This window comes from Colletotrichum lupini, chromosome 1, assembly GCF_023278565.1.
Source record: "Colletotrichum lupini chromosome 1, complete sequence".
In the NCBI taxonomy this organism is placed as follows: domain Eukaryota; kingdom Fungi; phylum Ascomycota; class Sordariomycetes; order Glomerellales; family Glomerellaceae; genus Colletotrichum; species Colletotrichum lupini.
The window spans coordinates 3,981,071-4,000,117 of record NC_064672.1 but is presented as its reverse complement, the minus strand read 5'-3'; the positions used below and the strand labels follow the sequence as shown (position 1 = coordinate 4,000,117).

At 53.8% G+C, this 19,047-nt stretch overlaps 7 protein-coding genes across 7 annotated transcripts; 3 read left to right on the top strand and 4 right to left on the bottom strand.

Annotated features, from left to right (window-relative positions):
• Positions 1-299: 299 nt before the first annotated feature.
• On the bottom strand, positions 300-3,065 carry CLUP02_01165 (uncharacterized protein; the record flags this gene model as incomplete). The annotated part of the gene is made up of 3 exons (XM_049280207.1): positions 300-1,117; positions 1,221-2,183; positions 2,303-3,065. 3 exons carry the CDS (start codon positions 3,063-3,065, stop codon positions 300-302), a joined length of 2,544 nt encoding a protein of 847 aa, XP_049136164.1.
• A 1,021-nt stretch (positions 3,066-4,086) lies between these two features.
• On the top strand, positions 4,087-5,259 carry CLUP02_01164 (ornithine carbamoyltransferase; the record flags this gene model as incomplete). The annotated part of the gene is made up of 3 exons (XM_049280206.1): positions 4,087-4,416; positions 4,473-5,163; positions 5,219-5,259. The coding sequence occupies 3 exons, from the start codon at positions 4,087-4,089 to the stop codon at positions 5,257-5,259; spliced, it is 1,062 nt and encodes a 353-aa protein (XP_049136163.1).
• Positions 5,260-5,425: 166 nt separating this feature from the next.
• CLUP02_01163 (acetolactate synthase) lies at positions 5,426-6,453 on the bottom strand (the record flags this gene model as incomplete). The annotated part of the gene is made up of 2 exons (XM_049280205.1): positions 5,426-5,606; positions 5,675-6,453. 2 exons carry the CDS (start codon positions 6,451-6,453, stop codon positions 5,426-5,428), a joined length of 960 nt encoding a protein of 319 aa, XP_049136162.1.
• A 1,410-nt stretch (positions 6,454-7,863) lies between these two features.
• On the top strand, positions 7,864-9,888 carry CLUP02_01162 (KH domain-containing protein; the record flags this gene model as incomplete). The annotated part of the gene is made up of 9 exons (XM_049280204.1): positions 7,864-8,065; positions 8,119-8,335; positions 8,396-8,441; positions 8,529-8,550; positions 8,607-8,659; positions 8,714-8,878; positions 8,926-9,134; positions 9,189-9,810; positions 9,865-9,888. 9 exons carry the CDS (start codon positions 7,864-7,866, stop codon positions 9,886-9,888), a joined length of 1,560 nt encoding a protein of 519 aa, XP_049136161.1.
• Positions 9,889-12,280: 2,392 nt separating this feature from the next.
• CLUP02_01161 (uncharacterized protein) lies at positions 12,281-13,467 on the top strand (the record flags this gene model as incomplete). The annotated part of the gene is made up of 2 exons (XM_049280203.1): positions 12,281-12,351; positions 12,462-13,467. 2 exons carry the CDS (start codon positions 12,281-12,283, stop codon positions 13,465-13,467), a joined length of 1,077 nt encoding a protein of 358 aa, XP_049136160.1.
• Positions 13,468-13,775: 308 nt separating this feature from the next.
• Positions 13,776-16,937, bottom strand: CLUP02_01160 (uncharacterized protein; the record flags this gene model as incomplete). Its single annotated transcript, XM_049280202.1, has 11 exons — positions 13,776-13,970; positions 14,454-14,616; positions 14,709-14,829; positions 14,953-15,055; positions 15,087-15,272; positions 15,402-15,472; positions 15,538-15,761; positions 15,909-16,091; positions 16,149-16,619; positions 16,669-16,742; positions 16,794-16,937. 11 exons carry the CDS (start codon positions 16,935-16,937, stop codon positions 13,776-13,778), a joined length of 1,935 nt encoding a protein of 644 aa, XP_049136159.1.
• A 94-nt stretch (positions 16,938-17,031) lies between these two features.
• Positions 17,032-18,879, bottom strand: CLUP02_01159 (uncharacterized protein; the record flags this gene model as incomplete). The annotated part of the gene is made up of 9 exons (XM_049280201.1): positions 17,032-17,261; positions 17,346-17,454; positions 17,576-17,683; positions 17,761-17,831; positions 17,893-17,906; positions 17,966-18,074; positions 18,140-18,244; positions 18,570-18,689; positions 18,732-18,879. The coding sequence occupies 9 exons, from the start codon at positions 18,877-18,879 to the stop codon at positions 17,032-17,034; spliced, it is 1,014 nt and encodes a 337-aa protein (XP_049136158.1).
• Between the last annotated feature and the right edge of the window lie 168 nt (positions 18,880-19,047).

Here is a 19,047-nt window from a genome sequence, read left to right as displayed (position 1 = left end):
TATCTACATGTATCTGAACTTGGCAGCCCATAGCACCATCAATGGTTTACATTCAACAAGTATCCGTAGACCCCTTCGAATGTGTGGAAACCGGATTTGTGTCACCGAAATTGCGAGTGATGTTTGATTGACCGGATTGAGTGTATTCACATAGCCATGTGGCTGTTCTATGCATTGTACTGATATACAAGTTACGACTTGTGTTTTCTTGTCGCTTTGCGCACAAGCGCCGACAGCCGCCCCCCAAACCAATTGATAAACCAATCAACGCCATATTCAAGTCCAAAGCCAATCATCGTTTACAAACGAATGCTTGCACCTATTCCCTGGCCCTCGTACCAGACCGTATCCTTCCAATTCCCAATCCGTACAGTGACATTCGCACTCGCATCAAGGGTTAGGGAACCTCCAATCGCTCTCTTCACGGCATCATAGCCCACTGATCCTGCAGACCAGTCAACAGGCAGCCTGGGCGTTACAGACATTCCCGGCGGCGCCGCAAAGGGCAGGCCATAGACAATACGGCCGACCGGCTCTGTGTGATTATACAACGCTGTAGCGTTGATCCAATCAACATAAATGGTGTTGTACCGTAGCGGAGACACTAGGGTAAACGTCGCTGTAGAGGAAAGCACGTGGAAAGTCGCATCTCTAATGAAGTGTCCCTTCTTGTCGCCTTCTCCGGGAAGGTCCAACTTCGGAGCGGCAATGCTGATATTCAGCTTTGATAGGCCCTCGCCAATGAGAGGGGCAGTCGGAATTGTGCCTCGATGAGTCTTGACGTCTATGGTGACATTGCGTCCGGAGAGATATTCTGATATCATATCACTGGCAATCTTGCGGCCAGCTTCGCCCTCGGCGGTTGGGTCCCAATTTGCTTTCACAAGCAAATTTGTGTTGTTGCCCTTATCGACTGTCAGATTCTCGGCAGTAGCACTGCCAAGCACGAAACCGTCCCTCACAATATGTATGTTGATATATGGTACGGAGGCTGTGTACGGTGTCGGATTTGTGATGTTGACCAACGCCTCAAGCGTCATCGCTGAGGAAGAGGTACTGATAATCTTCACGTCTCCCACTTGTGGGTGAATGCTGCCAAAGGTGTCGCCAGGGAGAGCTGCACCAGTGTAAGCCTTCATGCTCGCTCAGTTCCCCTTAGTGAGCAGGGACATAAGAAATCAACCCACGATAAGACAAACAGTGCCGGACTTAGTACGGACGTTTTACCGGGATTTTGCCCTCAGCAGGGACATCCTTCAAGACCAAGTTTCCAAGAGCCGTATTAACTCGAATGTCGACACTGGCCTTGACGTCCAGTAGGACCTGCTTTCCGCCGAAGAGAAGTCTCTGCATAACGTCCGTCAAGACATCGCCATCGGTGATATTGAGGGGAGCATCAATGACCCGGGACGTGATTCTCAGGAGAGGCTCGTGTTTCTCGTCGCCAGCCTCTTTTGTTGAGTTAGCGGACTGCCACTTGTCGAGGTTGAGTTCCCCGAGTTTCTTGTTCTGATACATAACGTCTGCCGTGGCTCTCAAATCCGTGACATTGATGTCAAAGTTCATCTCTTTCGGAAGACTCGCGAGAACCTCAACCGTACCCGAAACCTTTGGCGATCCATCAGGGTCATCCGGGTCCGCCATAGGATCGGGCAATTGAAAGTTCACATCGGTGAGCGAGAAGCTCTTGATGAGGTTGTCAAAACCCTGACCCGGGAAGGGAACAGGAACAGTGATCTCGGACAGAATGTCGCCGACCCAGTCTGGGGTGTCTGAATCGGGCATCTTGCGACCACGAACGTAGACAGTAGCAGCCTCGCCGTGCATGTACTGATCCAAGAATTTGTCCAGAGGTGATGACTTCGAGTTAGGGCAAACTCTTGTCAGTGACTTTGGGAGCTCTCGGATGATACCAGAGACGTTGACAGTGACATCGGTTCGTGGCTTGATTGAGAGGGGCTTGGTTGTGGCGTCGGCAAGAAGAATGTAGGGGTCAAAAGAATTGCAGTTGGGAACCAGAACTTCAAAGCCAAGTTCCGGTACATCTAAGCTGACGGGAAACTCGTTGTAGGCGGTGATGGCTACGTCGGCGCCGACAGCTGTTCGCTGGCCGTCCGAGTCTGGTAGGTCTCGGAAGTTGAGGCGGGAAATATTATACTGCGGCAACGTTGGGATTTGGTTCGCTAAATGAGGCATCAGTATGGAGCTTGAAGGAGCATTTTGTGATTGAAGCATAGTGGTATTTAAAGCAGAACTTTTTCTCCAAAGTACAGGGAAGCAAAGGAGCGGTAGAGTGATTGACCTTCAAATACCAAGACCTCGCTCACTGAATGAGTGCCGAGTGGGAGGATTCCGGACTTGAGTGGAATGTTGGCCTTTCCAAGCACCTTTAGCTGGTCGAGCTTTCCATCTAGCCATTCGTTGGCAATCTTTCGGTACGCTTCGGCGTCACCGGGTGACAGTTCGGCGATGAAATCGATCACAGTAGTTTGGCCATCGACGATACTAATGGTGAGTGGCGGCACAACAGCAGTGCCGAGCAAAGCGTCGTCGTATTCTGGCAAGAACACGCCAACCTTTGTCTGTTCTGTTCCCAATTGCCTCACAATCCAAGTTGCAAACTTTCCAATCCTTCGAGATGTCGTGTCCTGGACCCTAGAGCCATCAAGCTTAAAGTTGGCCTGAACACGTGCCCGCACACCATCCGTCGTGATTGATTCTAGGGCCAGATTCGTCGGCTCGACGACGGCAGCCTGCTTCGCATACTCTTGAACTGCCGAGGGTACGAAGAAGCAACCGGCCATGATACCAAATACCAACAATATCAATACGGTGATGGATATCACTGACGCCCATCGTACAGAACTCTTAGTGGTCGTGCTCGGCGGGTTCGAAGCGAGGGAGGCGGCGCGAGACCTCTCTGGGTCATCTTGCTCGCCATCGTATCGGGGCGTCGCAGAAGAGCTGGACAACAGAGGCGCCGATTCGGACAATGAGGAGTCATCTTCGGCCCTGCCTTTGCCCTTGCCCGCCAGGAGCGGCGATCTTTCTTCGTCTTCAGCCATTGCGTGTAGAGTATTCTCGTGATCACAGTTTGTGGTGTGTCGTTGTCGGATCAGAGCGCAAGAAAGTCCGTCATCGCCGGTCGAGATGACAAACAGTAATGAAACCACGAGAAGTCGTACAAAAGGAAATCATGCAGAGAGGAAGTGTACGGGGTTCCGATCTTGCCCAGACAACCCAGATAGTCGGGATTCGTAATGGTGATGATGTCAAGTCACTTGGTTCATCCCAGGACGGGCAGTGCAGTTGAAGAGGCCGGGGTGGAGGTCAGCTGAAACCAATGAGACGAGATCTGGTCACCAGGGCGGACTTTCCACTCAGCGCCCATGTGGATGGCTGGGGATGATCTTCCCTCCCACGCCTCAATTGCCCTCCAGTGCCTGGCCGGGTGGGCACGGGCCATTCCTTCCTTCTCAGGCACACATGCACCACCTGTGCCTCAGCCTGCACTGTTGCAGTTGCAGTTGCAGTAGTAAATCACTGCCCACCGATGACTGCCCGGACTAAGGCCAACTTATGTTGTTGGCGAGTTCCGGTTCCGGCGCCTTCGACAGACTGGTTTGGGCTCACGCAGCAACAAATGCCGTTAGGAAAGGTACCTTATCTAGGTACACAGTGTCAGTGTCTCGCCTCTGTAATCCTTATCGCGCTATCCTTCCATTATGACCTTGCATACGCCCTGTAACGCCCTGTGATTTACAGGCAAAGGGTGACTCTGAAATTTTCGGTGTAAAGCGGTGAGGAGTTCGTTGAGTTTGCAGCCCGCAGGAGACTTTGTGGAGGTCCCGGCCGTTGTGGTCTCTCACTGAAGCTATCCATCCAATCCAATCGTGACTCAATCAACTCTTAATACTCATCAATTGACCACCACTTCGACTCACTAGCCATTTTTTTCTTACTGTTTACAACTTTAGATCCAAGCTTAATCCATTGACCCTCAATTGACTTGACTCTGCCTTCACCAAGCGGTCTACGACTTCTCACATTTCAGACATTAAAGTTCGACACACCAAGTCGCCCACCATGAAGCAAACAGCTTTCCGAGTCACTCGTCAAGCTCTCAACGGCGCCCAGAGCCGCGCATACTCACAATCGACCGGCCCGCGCCATCTCATGTCCATTGCGGACTTGAGCCCGGCCGAGTTCGCTACCCTCGTCCGCAACGCCGCCTCAAACAAAACCGCAGTCAAGTCCGGCAATGTGCCCCAAGCGCTCGCATCGAGCTTGACCGGCAAGACCGTTGCCATGATGTTCAGCAAGCGCAGTACCCGTACTCGCGTGTCGACGGAAGCTGCCGTGGCTCTCATGGGTGGTCATCCCATGTTCTTGGGCAAGGATGACATTCAGCTCGGGGTACGTTGACTGAAGCTCACATGAGATGGAGTGCACTCAAGTAACAGGCTGTCTAGGTCAACGAGTCTCTGTATGACACCTCCAAGGTCATCTCTTCCATGACCTCCTGCATGGTCGCCCGTGTCGGTCCTCACTCTGATGTCGCCGGGCTGGCCAAGGACTCTAGCGTCCCCGTCATCAACGCGCTCTCCGACGACTACCATCCTCTGCAGATTATTGCCGACTTCCTGACTATCCACGAGGCATTCCCTGCTTCTGCCACCTCAGACAAGGCCGATCTGGGCCTGAAAGGAATGAAGGTCGCGTGGATCGGAGACTCCAACAATGTCCTCTTTGATCTGGCCATCGGCTGCGTCAAGATGGGCGTCGATATCTCCGTGGCCTCGCCTACTGGCTACAGCATTCCCGAGGCCATGAAGGCCGTCATTAACTCTGCTGCCAAGGGCGTTGCCTCTCCCGGTAAGCTCACAGAGACAACCGTCCCTGAGGAGGCCTGCAAAAACGCCGACATCCTGGTGACCGATACGTGGGTTTCCATGGGCCAGGAGACCGAGACCCAGAAGCGCCTCAAGGCCTTTGCCGGCTTCCAGATCACCAACGACCTGGCCAAGCGAGGCGGTGCTAAGGAGGGCTGGAAGTTTATGCACTGCCTGCCTCGTCACCCCGAGGAGGTAGCCGATGAGGTCTTCTACAGCCCTCGTTCCTTGGTCTTCCCCGAGGCCGAGAACCGTCTCTGGGCTGCTGTTTGTAAGTTCAATTCCCATATCTCTCGGCAGACTTCACGACGCTAACGATTGAACAGCTGCCCTCGAGGGCTTCGTTGTGAACAAGGGCAAGATCTAAATGGAATATGTGTCGGCGTTTAAAAGGCTCACAGCTACAACAAAAGGCGAGGCGTTTCTTTCTTTGGCAAACAAATGGTACAGATTGTGTAGCAACTTGGTAGCATTGAAAAAGATGGCAATACCCCTTTTTTACCAACGCCGGATATTCTTTAATACAAAATAGCTTAACCAGGGGGAAGCTGGCTAGCGTCGACAACCTCATCCGCTTCCTTAATAATCGTCTCCTCGTTGGGTCCGTACAACGGGGAACGGGGCAGGGCCATCAGACCAGTGCGGGCGGACTCGAGAATACCAAAGGGTCCGATGAGCTTCAGGAAGGAGTCGATTCTGGACGGCTTGGCGGAGCTGCGCGATTGTCAGTAAATGCTTTTTTTTTCCCGGCTTCCGTCGGCTGAGGAGTAGAGTAGACTTACACTTCCACAATGCAGCTGTTGGTGCTGATATCCAGGACCTTTCCTCCGAACTGGTGGGCGAAGTAGGTGATGGACTTGAGATGCTCGTGCTTGTGGCGCAATGCCTGACTGACAGCCAACTTGCTGGGGTGGAAGTCCTTGGCGACATCCTCCAGAGTCTGCTGCTGCTCGCCCTCGAGCGCATGCTCCTCGACGTCGACAGCCGTCATCTCACGGTGGTGAGCGAGCAGCTCCTCAAAGTACTCGGGTCCAAGAATGTTGATCTTGGCCAGCAAAAGCTCGCGCTGAACCAGGGCGGCGTTGGTGTAGTCCAAGACGGCCCAGACGGGGACGAGATCCTCCAATTGGCGTCTGGCCTGCTCGACAACACCATCCTGTCCGGTCAGGACGATGGTCATGCGCGAGAGGTCATCGACCTCGGTGCTGCACACGACGAGAGAGTCAATGTTGAAGCCGCGGGCGGCGAGAATGCCGGAGACGCGGGACAAGACACCGGGCTCGTTCTGGACCAGGCAGTTGAGGATGTGACGCTTCGGGGGTTGCGACGACGGGGAGGGCATGTCGTAGAGGATGTTAGAGACGGCGGCCTGGGCGGACCAGGCGGGCGGGCTGTCGCTGACGGGCAGAGGCGCCGAGCGACGTCGAAGAGCCTTGTAGGCGATGGCAGAGGTCGAGCTGGTGGTTGAGCTCCATCGTGCGGCGGCAGAGAGCGATGTCGCTTGAGCCGGGGCGGCGGCGGCCCGCCAGAGCGAGGTCGAAAGGAGGCGACGAGACGCCATCTTTCCAGGTTCAAATTCGCGAGAACAAGCCAATTGCTCTCTTTTTGGACCAGAGGAAAGAGGAAATCTCAAGAGAGCCTTGGAGTAGTGTGAGCTTCCGAGGTTCAATGGCTTGGGGGAGATAAGGAAGAAGCACCCTGACTCACCGTCTGTGTCAGTTCCCACTGGGAAAATTTGAGGAGATTGGGGGACGATTTCTTCGGAGGCAAGTCGGAGGCGCGGAAGCAGGGGAGCTGGCTGTTCGCAGGGGTAGAGGGGCACGGATCAGCTACTGACAAGGGTTTTTCACCGAGAGAGTGGACTCCCTACTGACACTGCATCGCGGGGTCGGCTTGGAGGGTGCGGGGTTACATCCGGCACTGTGTCACTTGCTGACCTGTAGCAGCATTTCCAAAGTAATCACCATGTTTTTATGATAGAGAAAGGTAGGATTGGGATGAGAGAAGCACACATTATTGATCCTACAGTACTGGACCTTTTGTAGTCAGTAGCCAACACAGGTTCAAGTGAGGATATCTCAGACACATGGATAGCTTGAAAAGAAAGGTTTCGAGTACTGAATTGTTTTGTCACTAGGCAACCGCTCAAATCGCTTCTGGCCGTCAATCTGAGTTCAAAGACTTATTGCTTACTCTCAGTATCATGCAAAGTAGACCTATCTCGGTACCTCACCTTGAGTCAGTGACCTGGAACCGAGAGACTTTGCAACAGAAGCTAGTCTACAGTTCAACTACTTCTACGTAGTAGTTGCAGGAGAGATCATATACCTAAGTACTTCGTGTTTGCAACTGTGTTGTCATCTCTCATTTGCGAATTGATTGTTGTTAGCAAGACAATATCCGAACTGCAGATAGGCATTTGGCTCAGGACATCTTAAACTCCCGTCGAAACACTCAAATGACCGTAAGCTTTGAGACCCACAGATTCCATGCCAAGGTCACTGAGCCAAAGAATATCAGAGCAGGAAAAACATCAATTGTGAGCTGTCGCTTGAAGAGGAATAGGTAGAGCGTCAAGTGTGAGGATGGTCCCGTTGGCCGCATTCTTCCATTCCTGCCGATAATCGCTTCGATGCTACCATGTGGCTGGTGCAGACTAAAAACAGCAGCTACGTCTGACACCTGAGGCGCTAAATCCGTGACGGCCAGGCCCATCGACGCCCATGGGCCATGGGAACGACCGTCGACAGAATCGTCTTGCCGCACGGGCCAAGCCACTTTATTCTGGCCCGTCCGTCTCTCCAAGGCTCCACCTCCAAAGAGCTTCATACCTCGTAAATTTTACTATCCCAATCTTTTACTTCCCACATATCGATCGCCAGGCGCTTGCGCATTACCCAAACGCACGCCGAACGCGAAAACCAACAACGAGCGACTATAGTTTCAACATCACTGCATCCCAGACGTCGCAATGGACGACACCGAGCGACGCTCCGCCAAGCGCTCGCGATTCGACCAAACCGAACCCGAGCCTCGCAAGGCTTCGAGATTCGACCGCCGCTCTAGATCGCCGCCTGGAAGACGTTCAGAGTCGGCAAGAGAACGTAGCCCTCTGCCCAATGACCAGGCGACAGAACCGAAGAAGTCGCCGGTAGATGCCGCTGCTGCGGCTGGTAGGGATTGCGCCTCGCTTTGGCTGTAGAATCAATGGCTAACAGACTCATAGCTGCCGCGGCCGCGCGAATCAACGCGCAACTTCAAGCGAAGAAGGGCATTCAGCATGTCGACGTTCCCCCGATCAAGACCGACACTTCTCCTACAGGTGGTGCCCAATCGCCCGATCCGGCCAACACGATCAATGGAGAGATGTACATCGCCGACGGCGACTTCATCAAAGACATTGAAGTCAACGACCTTCGTAATAGATACCTCTTGACCAAGGGGTCGACTCAGAAGATGGTAAATACTCCTGTGCAAAACCACTGATCATACTTCCTTCCCAGGCCTCATCTCGAGCGCATTTCCGCTTTCCTACATATAAACAGATTTGTGTCGAGATCATCCTGCTTACTTGGCACGATAGCTCGCACAGATCACCCCTCTTTGGCACCTGCTGACTCCATTTGCTTGATTTAGATCAAAGAAGAAACTGGTGCTGGTACGATACACCTCCCACTTTTACGTCTAATTAGGAACAAAGGTTGACTTTGCAAGATGTTACTACCCGAGGAAACTACTATCCCGACAAGAGCATGGCGACTGCGGCGGTATGTCAACTTCGAAAACCATGGTATAGTAACACGCACTGACTCTCTCCTCAGAATCCGCCTTTGTACTTGCATGTCACAAGTACATCCAAGACTGGACTTGAGCAGGCCGTGGCAAAGATTGAGGAACTTATGAAACAGGAACTTCCCGCGCTGGTAGATGAGCGTCGTTTCCGTCGACGTGACCAGGAGCAGGTTGAGAGGGACGAATATGGCCGAGTATGTATGCAAATCAGTCTCGAAAATTTGGGTCTAACATGTTGCAGCGCAAATGGCCCGAGGAGAAGATCCCTATCGGTTTGGAGTCCGTCCCCGGATTCAACCTCCGCGCTCAAGTTGTTGGCCACGGCGGTGCCTACGTCAAGCACATCCAGCAGGAGACTCAGTGTCGCGTCCAGATCAAAGGACGTGGTTCCGGGTATCTGGAGGCAGCCACCAATCACGAGAGTGACGAGGACATGTATCTTCACGTCGCGTAAGTGCATTGTCGCCTTGCCGACATTAACGCCTAGGTACTGACTGTGAATAGCGGACCTGACCCTAAGATGGTTGAGAAGGCCAAGGAGCTTTGCGAGGACCTGATTGCAAATGTCAAAGAGCAGTACGAAGAGTTCAAGAGCAGACCTCCTCGTAGTTATGGTGACCGTGGAGGCTATGGCGACCGCTCGCGGGGGCACGATGGCGGCCATGGCGGATATGGAGGCCACGGTCACGGTGGTGATCGCGGCGACCGCGGCGGCTATAACTCCGGATACGGAGGCCACGGCGGCCATGGTGGTCACGGTGGTCACGGCGGCGGCGGCGGCGGCTATGGCGGCCACAACGCTGGGCAATCAGCAAGCCCTGCTCCTGCCGGCGGTTCTAACAGCCCTGCCGCTGGAGCCGACTACGCCGCTCAGTACGCACAGTACTACGGCAGTCAGGATCCTTACGCTGCCTATGGCGGATATGCCGCTTACGTTCAAATGTACCAGCAGTACTATGCTGCCGCACAAGCACAGCAGCAAGGCTCACCCGCGCCCCCGGGAGCAGCGGCATCCCCTCCACCCCCGCCTCCCAGCGAGGCTGCTCCTCCTCCACCTCCTCCGAGCTCTGCTCCCCCTCCCCCTCCCTCAGGCGCGCTTCCAGGCACTGGAGGAAGCTACGGTGCTGTGAGTACCATTACTTCAACGTTGACTGAGAAACTTTGCTAACACAGAGAATAGGTACCGCCCCCTCCTGGCCTTTAGAGAGAGACTTCAGGAAAGAAGAACGGGTCTAAGGTATTGATGATGGTCAAAATTGCAAAGCCACGAAGTGGTGGGGAGAATCATCAGAGGCGCATCACTGTAGTATGTGAGCGGCTTTGTGCAGGGGATGGTCATTTGGACGTTAAAGGAGGTACAGATGAAGTTGTATATGACTCAACAGACATAGTAATATTACCACAAAGCAACACATGACGTCTGTGTACATTTAATCCTGTCAGGGCTTCGTGATATCAGTCCTGCCGAACTGTTCCTTTACTCGTCAGCGCATTAGCTGATGGTGTCACTGACTTGCCACGGCATAGCGGAGATACATATCTGTAATATTCTGCTTCTACTTTTCCTGCTATGATAAGCTTTGTATCGTTTGTCTTGGGAGGAGCAATGAGGAGGTAATCTTGCTTTCGAGACTCAATCTAGCAAATGGCGATGCAGGAAAGTGTCATATTTAACTTCGACAAAAAACATCTCAGACTGCTTAGAAACAAAACCAGAAAAGAAAAGTGAAAGGAAGGAAGGGCTGGTGATAACTTACTCGATACTTCATGCCCCTATCCGGAATCGAACAGCGCGCCCCTCCGAATACCACTGGCTTCATTGGGGTATTTCATTTAATCTCGACTCTGCGCCAGAGTCGAGCCCACTCGGCCAGTTGACCGCGGGGTGGTGGTGACAGGAACGACGTTGGGAAGGGATGTATACCCTCAGTCTCCACGAAGTTGGTAAGGTACTTAGGTTGAGGAAGGAGGGATGTAGCGGGAGGAAGGAGCGATGCAGGCGCACACCACTTTACACATGAAGTACGGCATGCAGCGAAAGTGGTCCAATGAACACAAGCTAAAAGACGTTTCAAGTGACCAGCTTCGCTAACGACATGATGGTAGAATTGACATCTCCCATTACGTCCAGAACTGGGGTGTGGTCAGGCCACACGGGCTGGTAAGAGGAACGACTGTAACTGAAGGCACCCGATGAGGTAATCTCTCTGAGCTGAAATAAATCATTTCAGGATTCTCTTCGAACCAAGGACTACCATCCTGTTGGAAGGCAGTCTCTCCGACTATAGTTGTTGGCATGAAGTGGACAACACTTCTAAGTCAATTTTGAATCTCTCAAAGGGAAAAGGTGGGAAGGACTTGTTGTCAGGCTTGTTCTCTCCTGAGCACTGCACCAAAAGCTATCCTCCCCATACGTCTCGGTCTGATTGACCGCTCTAGGCTACCCTCTTATCCAGCCAATGTGTTCCAGTATGTGGTCTGAGTAGCACGGAACACTGCGGAAACCCTCGACCATTCGAGAGCATCTGGCCTGGTTGGCGTATCCCGCATGCCTCTGGCATTCTTGCAAGGTGTAGTACCCGCATGCCCAGGATTTGCTGGGCGGAGGTCTAATATCATATCTCTTGCGCTGGCAGAGGCCATTACAACCTGCCATCGTCATACTCTCAAGGAATTAAATGTGAGCGTGGATCTCGGTGGAAGCCGACGGAGATCTCAAATATGGTTGATGGTCTAAGTTAGCCGCTCAAAACCATCACGATAGTCTTCCGTACGAAGATGGTATACTGATGCTTCCAAACGGCTTCTCCTCCAAAAGCTATTGAACACATCAGAACTTTCCCAGATCTTCCACCTTATCTTCATTGCAGACCATTCCATTAGTCTTAATATCCATGACACCCATAGGCCAGCATGGTTATTGAATGGCTATGTGTACTAAAACATACCAAAATATGGGCGGGTTAGTGTAGTGCTGAGTGATGTATGATTTCGTTTATCTGCGACCAAGAGTTGAATGATGCTGCCAGACGCCCCTTACAAATGTCAGAGAGGAAACTCGCGAAACTACTCGACATCTGCAACCGAATTGTGAACCTGCAGACCGGAATGATATCATCGTGCCGTTAGCGAAGCTGGCCACCTGAAAGATCTTCTGGCCCATGTTTTGAGAACTGCTTTCGCTACGAGATACCTTGTTCCTTCACTCGGGACTCGAACAAAACTTAGGAGGACAATTCATCCACAGTGCGCGGGTCCGTCCGCCCTCCGTGGACCTCGAAATCGGAACCCCGGGTGGGGCCATGGCATGCGGGGGGAGAGCTCCGCTCACCGGCCTGGGTCTTTCCACACACCCACTCTCTTATCGATAAAAAGACATCCCGGGACCCACCAGAGCTACTAAGGTAAGGTAAGACCCCCAATCGTCATTTCGTCCCACCAGCCCATCTCTCCAACGTCTCTCACCTCTCCGTATCTCCAATTATCATATCTCGTCCCGCGGCGCATCCCCCGCTACCCGAGCCCGACGACACACCGAATCCCTCCAAGCAACTCACCCTCTCTCCATCGGCCAGCGAGACGCGAACACCGCAGTCATGAGCCATCAAAGATACCCGTCACACGACACCCTAAAGGAGCCTCACTCCGTCTCATTGAAAGTCCTCAGGTAGAGATCCCGACCTACACGCAGCTGGAGTGCCGCCTTGTCCTCTCACTCAGTCCGCCAATACCTAAAGAAAAAGAACATGCTTCTCTAACACGAAAACAAACCAACAGACTATCCCGCCCCTCCCTCGTAATCCAACACCCGATCCGGCCCCCGCTGACGCCCTCAACCCTCCCCGCCGACCCGACCCCGGCCTCCCTCGCCTACGACACAACCGCCTCAACGAACCCCTCCCCCTTCCTCCTCTCCCCGATCCTCAACCTCCCGCTGAGCTTCGGCTCCGCCTACGTAGGCGAAACATTCAGCTGCACCCTCTGCGCAAACCACGATGTCCCCGAGCCCGTAGCAGCAGTCCCCGGGGGAGGAGGACCCCTCGGCGCCACCGGTGCGCCAGCAGCAGCATCGGCGGCCCCGGCAAAGCGCAAGAGCATCCGTGACGTCCGCATCGAGGCGGAAATGAAGACCCCCGGCGCGAACTCGATCCAGAAGCTCGACCTCTCCCCGCCAGACTCTGCGGATACCGGCGGCGGCGGCGGCGGCGACGATGACCTCAAGGGAACGGACCTCGAGGCCGGCGACACCCTCCAGCGCATCGTGAACTTTGATCTCAAAGAGGAAGGCAACCACGTCCTCGCCGTGACGGTGAGCTACTACGAAGCCACCGAGACCTCGGGCAAGACGCGCACCTTTCGGAAGCTGTACCAGTTCATCTGCAAGTCCTCGCTCATCGTCCGCACGAAAATCGGCCCGCTCGCTCCCGCTTCTTCCGGCAAGAAACAGGCCGGTGGTGGTGGGCAGCGGCGGTGGGTCATGGAGGCCCAGCTGGAGAACTGCTCCGAGGACGTGATCCAGCTCGAAAAGGTGGTGCTGGACCTGGCCGACGGGCTAGGCTACACGGACTGCAACTGGGAGACGGGCGGGGGCGCGCGGCCGGTGCTGCACCCGGGCGAGGTCGAGCAGGTGTGCTTCGTGGTGGAGGAGGCCGAGGGGACGAGGGCGCAGCCGGGCGAGGACGGGAGGATCATGTTTGGGGTTCTCGGGATCGGGTGGAGGGGCGAGATGGGGAATAGGGGGTTTCTTTCCACGGGCAAGCTGGGTACGCGACACGTGGCGTGAGCGAGGGAGGTCTACTTGAGTCTCACGCACAAAAAAGTCCAGACCAGCAAAACGGCAGTTGAGGCGTTCGTTGGGGTGGGAGGGGAAGGGGGAATATTGCGTTGGTGAGGACAGCCCCGGCGACGGTGACAGCTGAGGAAACGCGACGCAGAGCGCTCCAGGCGTCCCCGGATTCAGCCCAGTGTCAGACCACGCACATCTCCACCATCCGGGGATTGGTATACACGCACTACGCCTTCGGGAGAGCCGTGCTGATGGCTTGAGATCCCATCAAAAAATCCAAAGGGAACTAGATCACGGGAGCTGGATCAGGTCTCCCCCGCACGGTCGGGGCGTTGAGCCGTGTTTCCGGGGCAAACGCCGCATCGCGATGGAAGAGGATGAGGAGGGTCATCATCCTTCGCTTCGTGGATGTTGTTGGACCTCTCACGCCTCTCTAGATTGAAGGAATGGCGGAAGGCGTGTCGGTGCTCAGGAGAAACGCATCTTGGCATCCCCAGCTGCTGAGATGAACCTCGTTGAAGATACCTACCCTACTTTAGAGTGAGAATCCCATAGGCCGTGGCGTTCACGACGCTCGGATGCGCCACTAAACCCGCACCAACATGTCACATTATCTTAAAGAAATGTGTAATTCCTGAAAAGGCCCCCTCGAACAGGCAGTCCTTTCCCCTCCATTCCCCACCAGGTGGCTGACCTTTTAACATCTTCAGATCTCAGCGGGTTCAAATCTAAGATCTCAAAACTCTAAAGAACGTCCTGAGACTATTGCACGAACGGTTCTTAGCGCCGCCCTTCTCTCCCCCCAAGATTCTTTGCTTACCCTCTTACCTACCCTTCGGTCCTTCTTTTCCTCCAACAGGGCTGGCAATGGCTAAATAAAAGGGGTCACGGAGGCAAACCGTGGTCACAGCGCCCATTCCTTCCTGCTCGTTTTCATTACGACTTACGAGCCTCTCTTTTCTTCCATATTACATATGACCTACTGTTGTGGTACACCGAGTGACATAGCTAGCCAAGGGCCGCAGGTGGACACGAGCAGCAGAAGCATGAGCAGCAGTAAAAGTGCCATGCGGCTTTGGTTGCTCTGCGTATTTCCTGTCGTGTCTCCCGTCCGAAACAGGAACCTGGTTCTGTAGTTCTGCAGTCCTGCAGTTGCATTGCATGGGATCGACAAGTGGCTTCACCACATTTGAGCGGTTCCCCTTGCCACGGCTAGGCCGCTGTTGAGGATTGATTACGGTTGGTATTTGCCGGAATGAGACGACCATCTCGTTTGGGTAGCTTGCAGCGAAAAAAGCGAATTAAAGTAGACACGTTGGGCTTTCAGCTTCTCCAAAAGTCCAACCCAACACGGGGGTTCTGCAAGGAGTGCGTCGTCATGTAATAAGCAGCGGCTTCGGGGACGTAATTTGAATCCAGTGTTGTAACTGTGTTGAGTCTCTTTATTTCTCAGCCTCTCAGGTGTGGATTAACCACTGGAACTGCACGCCGCAGATTGGAGGATATTTCCGGGTGGCATGGGTGGGTAGATGAAGAAATCCAGAATAGATGCGCCCGCCTTCCGCTGACTGGCATAAGGAGCAGACTGACTCTACGTCAGCTGGAAGAGTCATGACTTGTGAGTCGTTCAATCTGGCAAGTTGAATTCTGAGTAGAGCCATCTTTTCATACATTCGAAAAAGAAAAACTCTGGGCGATCCAAATCCGGCGAGATGATGAGTCGCTATCGCGGGCCAGGGGCCAGGGAAGGCAGACAAGACCGACAGATTCCAGCTAGTAGACTTTTGTACACCGTAACGTGCCTAGCGCGTGGGTTGAGTCGGTATGTAGGCGAAACCTGAAACAAAGATTTCTTCAGTTGTTTGGCTGGCTGCAGGAAAAGGAGTCTATAGTGGCTGTCCTTCCCGTCGAGCCGTCTGCAATCCTAGTACCGGTAGACCGCTGATGTGTCCATACCAGACCGACGAAACAGTCTCCGAAATGTCACGATGCAGGCGGGTCCCTGGGAAGCAACAATTCGCAGCGCAACCTAGGTTCAAGGATTGGGCGTATGGGCAATCGACTCACTCTGAGAGAATATCTCAAGAGATGACATGGGTTTCCTAGGCATGACAAGTGCGTAGTGCACCGTAAAGTGCCATGGAGGGCATCTGCCGGCGCTGGTATTTGCTTTTTGGCGCCGATGAGAAGTGGTCCGCAAAGGGCTCTCGGGAAGGGGGGGTAGTATGGCGGCCAGTGAGCACCGAGCACCGGCACCACCACCCACAGACACTTGAAGCTGTGCGCCGATCCTTGTCCGTCATGTTCGACATCTCGGGCCCACGATCGGCCATGGGCCGTGACATCAAGCCTATATGAGAAAGGAACGGTCTTTTGCTCTGTGCGCGTTAGAATTTGCTGTTCTGGGAGAACTTCTGAGCAGTGTCCTGGTCCCGCACTCTTCCAAGAAACAGGTATGATTTACAAGTGTAACCGGAGACTGCAAGGAATGCTTATGAAAACTGCTTGGTGCTCGATGGGCGTCGCGGAGAAGCGGGAAGAGGCCCATTGAGGGCGACAAGCCTCGAGCGAATTGCTGCCGACAGGCTCTCGAAACGTGCGATTGTATACCAAGGTAGACGCTCCATTACAGCATGCAAGACAATTCGGCAAGCTCGTCGACAAGCAGGTACGTTTACAAGGTGACATTTGATAGATGCCGACTCGAGGCAAAGTGCATGAGGCGGGCGAGGAATACTCCGGAGTCTGTAGCGAGCATTGAGATGCAGACCGCCTTGAATGCTTGCAAGTTACTGCTTCTTTGCTTGCTCGCCCTGTCCACGCTGAGCCATTCGTATTCGTCAGAACGCCAGACGTGTGGAAATGCGCTTGTATGCTGCAGTCTGCAGAAGCTCCATGGGCCGTCTTGCGTAGGAGCTGTGAGAGGGCAATTGGAGTTTACCCACATCCCAAGAGGGTGTGATGCAGGAGCCTGATAACCCCTGGGCCCTGGGCGGCGTGCATGGTTGGCTGGTTGACCTGGGGTTGAGTTTACCAGGTTGGCAAAGACTTTGTACTCGCCTTCGCCGTGATGCCGGATGAACAGGTCATAGTCAAGTGTTTGCGTGGTCGGTTTCGTTTGACCGCCATGGTAGAGAGACTCGTGCGAACTATGAGTTGAATCGTGATCAGGTAGGGCAGACGACAGGCCTCGATGACAGGGAAGTCGGACGATGGGTAGACTCGTGTGTTAGGCAGGCGGCCAAGAAGAGACAATGGCGAGGGTGTCGATACTGTCAACATCCATGAGGGTGGGATACGATGGGTTGGTGGAGAGGATCCACAGGCGAGAGAACTAGCCAAGGATTATCCTCATGGTGGTTTTGTTCCGAGAGAATTTTGGATCTGGTAGATTCTTTCATGTCGGGCGATACGTGGATGGAGATGCGAACGGGGTTGGACATGAGCCAAGCGCCGGTTCGCGGCATCTCGGGACAGGAGTTTGGGGGTTTGGCCGTGAGCTAACGAATGGCTGGACGTCATCTCGATCGTATGAATGGAGAAGAGGCTTGTTGGTTGACCTCAGCTTGGGATTGCATATTTTGCGGGCTTGAAACCTATTTCGTCTTCTTTTCGATATTGTGTGCTGTAGATGCGGCGTGTACGGATACTCGCATTGTGTCCTGTGTCTCGAGAGAATGCGAGAAGAGGAGTAATGTCATGCCAAAATGCCGGCGCATGGCTGATGGCGCAAGGCACGTAGGCAGTGGTCGACGCATTCAGCGAAAGGCGCAGGCCGGGGTGGGTTGACCCTCGTGGGTGAGATGCTTCTTACACGTGCGTCTTGAAGAAAAAAGGCGTGGGATACCGGTGTATCTATCTGCGCTCTGCAAGACGGGCGCTCTCTAGTTGGGCAGCCCCCGAGGTTGCTTTGCAGGTGCTTGGTGCTTGGTGCTTGGTGCTTGGTGCATTGAACAGGACCTTTATCCTGGAAAGCGTCGTGGGCTAGCGCTGGGCCGCTCACATTTCAGATTTCTCCCCTCATTGGAGCAGGTCCCAAGACTTTCTGGAGACAATGGATATCATGGGGGGCTCTCGAGTTGCTAAGTGGCCGGAATCTACTTACCAGAAGCCCCGGGAGAGAGAAGAAAAAGTTGCAGGAGGGATAGTCAGTGTGCTGCACAGAGCTGAGGGTCGGCAGAGGAGGCAGAGCTGAGAACGATCTGCCAAGGTACTAAGTGCGTGGAGGTACACGATGCTAGGCCTCTGGCGGCAGCAGCAAAAAAGCAAGTGAGGGGAAGAGCGATTTACCTTGGAATATTCCGTGATGGCACTGGAGCTGAAGAGGAGATCGCCGAGTAAAGAGGAGTCGAGAGTGGATGCTGGCGGAGGAGGAGCATGTTGCGGAGCTTGCAGTGCTGCTCCAGCACGGAGTGTTGGTACAGATACTGAGGATGCTAAGGTAGGTAGGTATGGATATGTATTGCATAGCAAAAGGTGGATTGCGGATTGTCACGATGGTGGAGCTGAATTCATCAAAAGGAATGGAAGTTCAAGGAAGTTCATGGGAGGGCATGAAAAAGGGTCAAAAAAGGGTCTGATGGGCAGAATCAGAGTGGCAGCAGCTGTGGGCGAGAGTGGGTGAATGTGGACATGATACGCAGTACCTAAGGTACTCCGTACAGAGTACATGGGACATCATCCACAATTCGCAAAAGGAAGTCGTCTGTCTCCCTCGTCGCCCCAGCGCTTGCTCCGATGGTAACCTCCAGGTTAGGTACGGATACTGTGATGACTGAGGTGGGTGGTGAGAACAGTTGATCGACAAGCAGATGGCCGCGAGGGTATTAGTGATCCAGGGGAACGAAGCCCAGGGCCCTGACTGTCATGGCCTGTTCCGAGGTTTAGCGGATGCCTGCTTAGGTAGCGAATTGGGGTCTACGTTGCTAGGCTTGTGCCTGGAACGCTAGTTCAGGGACCGCAAGGGTGGCTTTGCACACTCTTTCCACGCTTCACCATCTCTGGTCTACCTTATCTCGCAAGTCCGCCTTCTGTAGCCACCGTTGAGAGTAAACTAGGTGATGGCGTAGAGTATACTGCCGACTATGCAAGGGGCAAACACGAGGTGATATTCTTCAAGAGCTTGGCCTCACTAGACCGAAAATGAAGAGATGGGCGGTTGAAGGAGAGGATGGGGGCCAAGAAGGTCGCATTGGAGGCTAATGCCAAAGGCAGCACCACTAGATGCTTCTGTCACCGAGTCCAGACCAAGTCAGACTTACCTTCCGCTGCTACTCTCTTCTTGTCCAGACTCGACTCACACGAGCAGCTGAAAGCATGAAAGGACAACCGGCGTGCGCGCGCAGCGCGAGACACGGCAGCGGCAATGGAGAGACATTCCTCGATGGGGACTTGAGGGTCTTGGTGCATATGTCATTGCTTCTTCCCGCCCTCTGAGATCTCGGTTCCAGGAAAAAGAAAGCGAGACAAAAAGTCGGTATGAAACACGTCAGTTATCCGTCAGCCCGGTTCAACAGCTTTTGAGGAATGGAGGGGAACGGATACACCCAGTCTTCTCTTCGCAGGAACGTAGTGGTT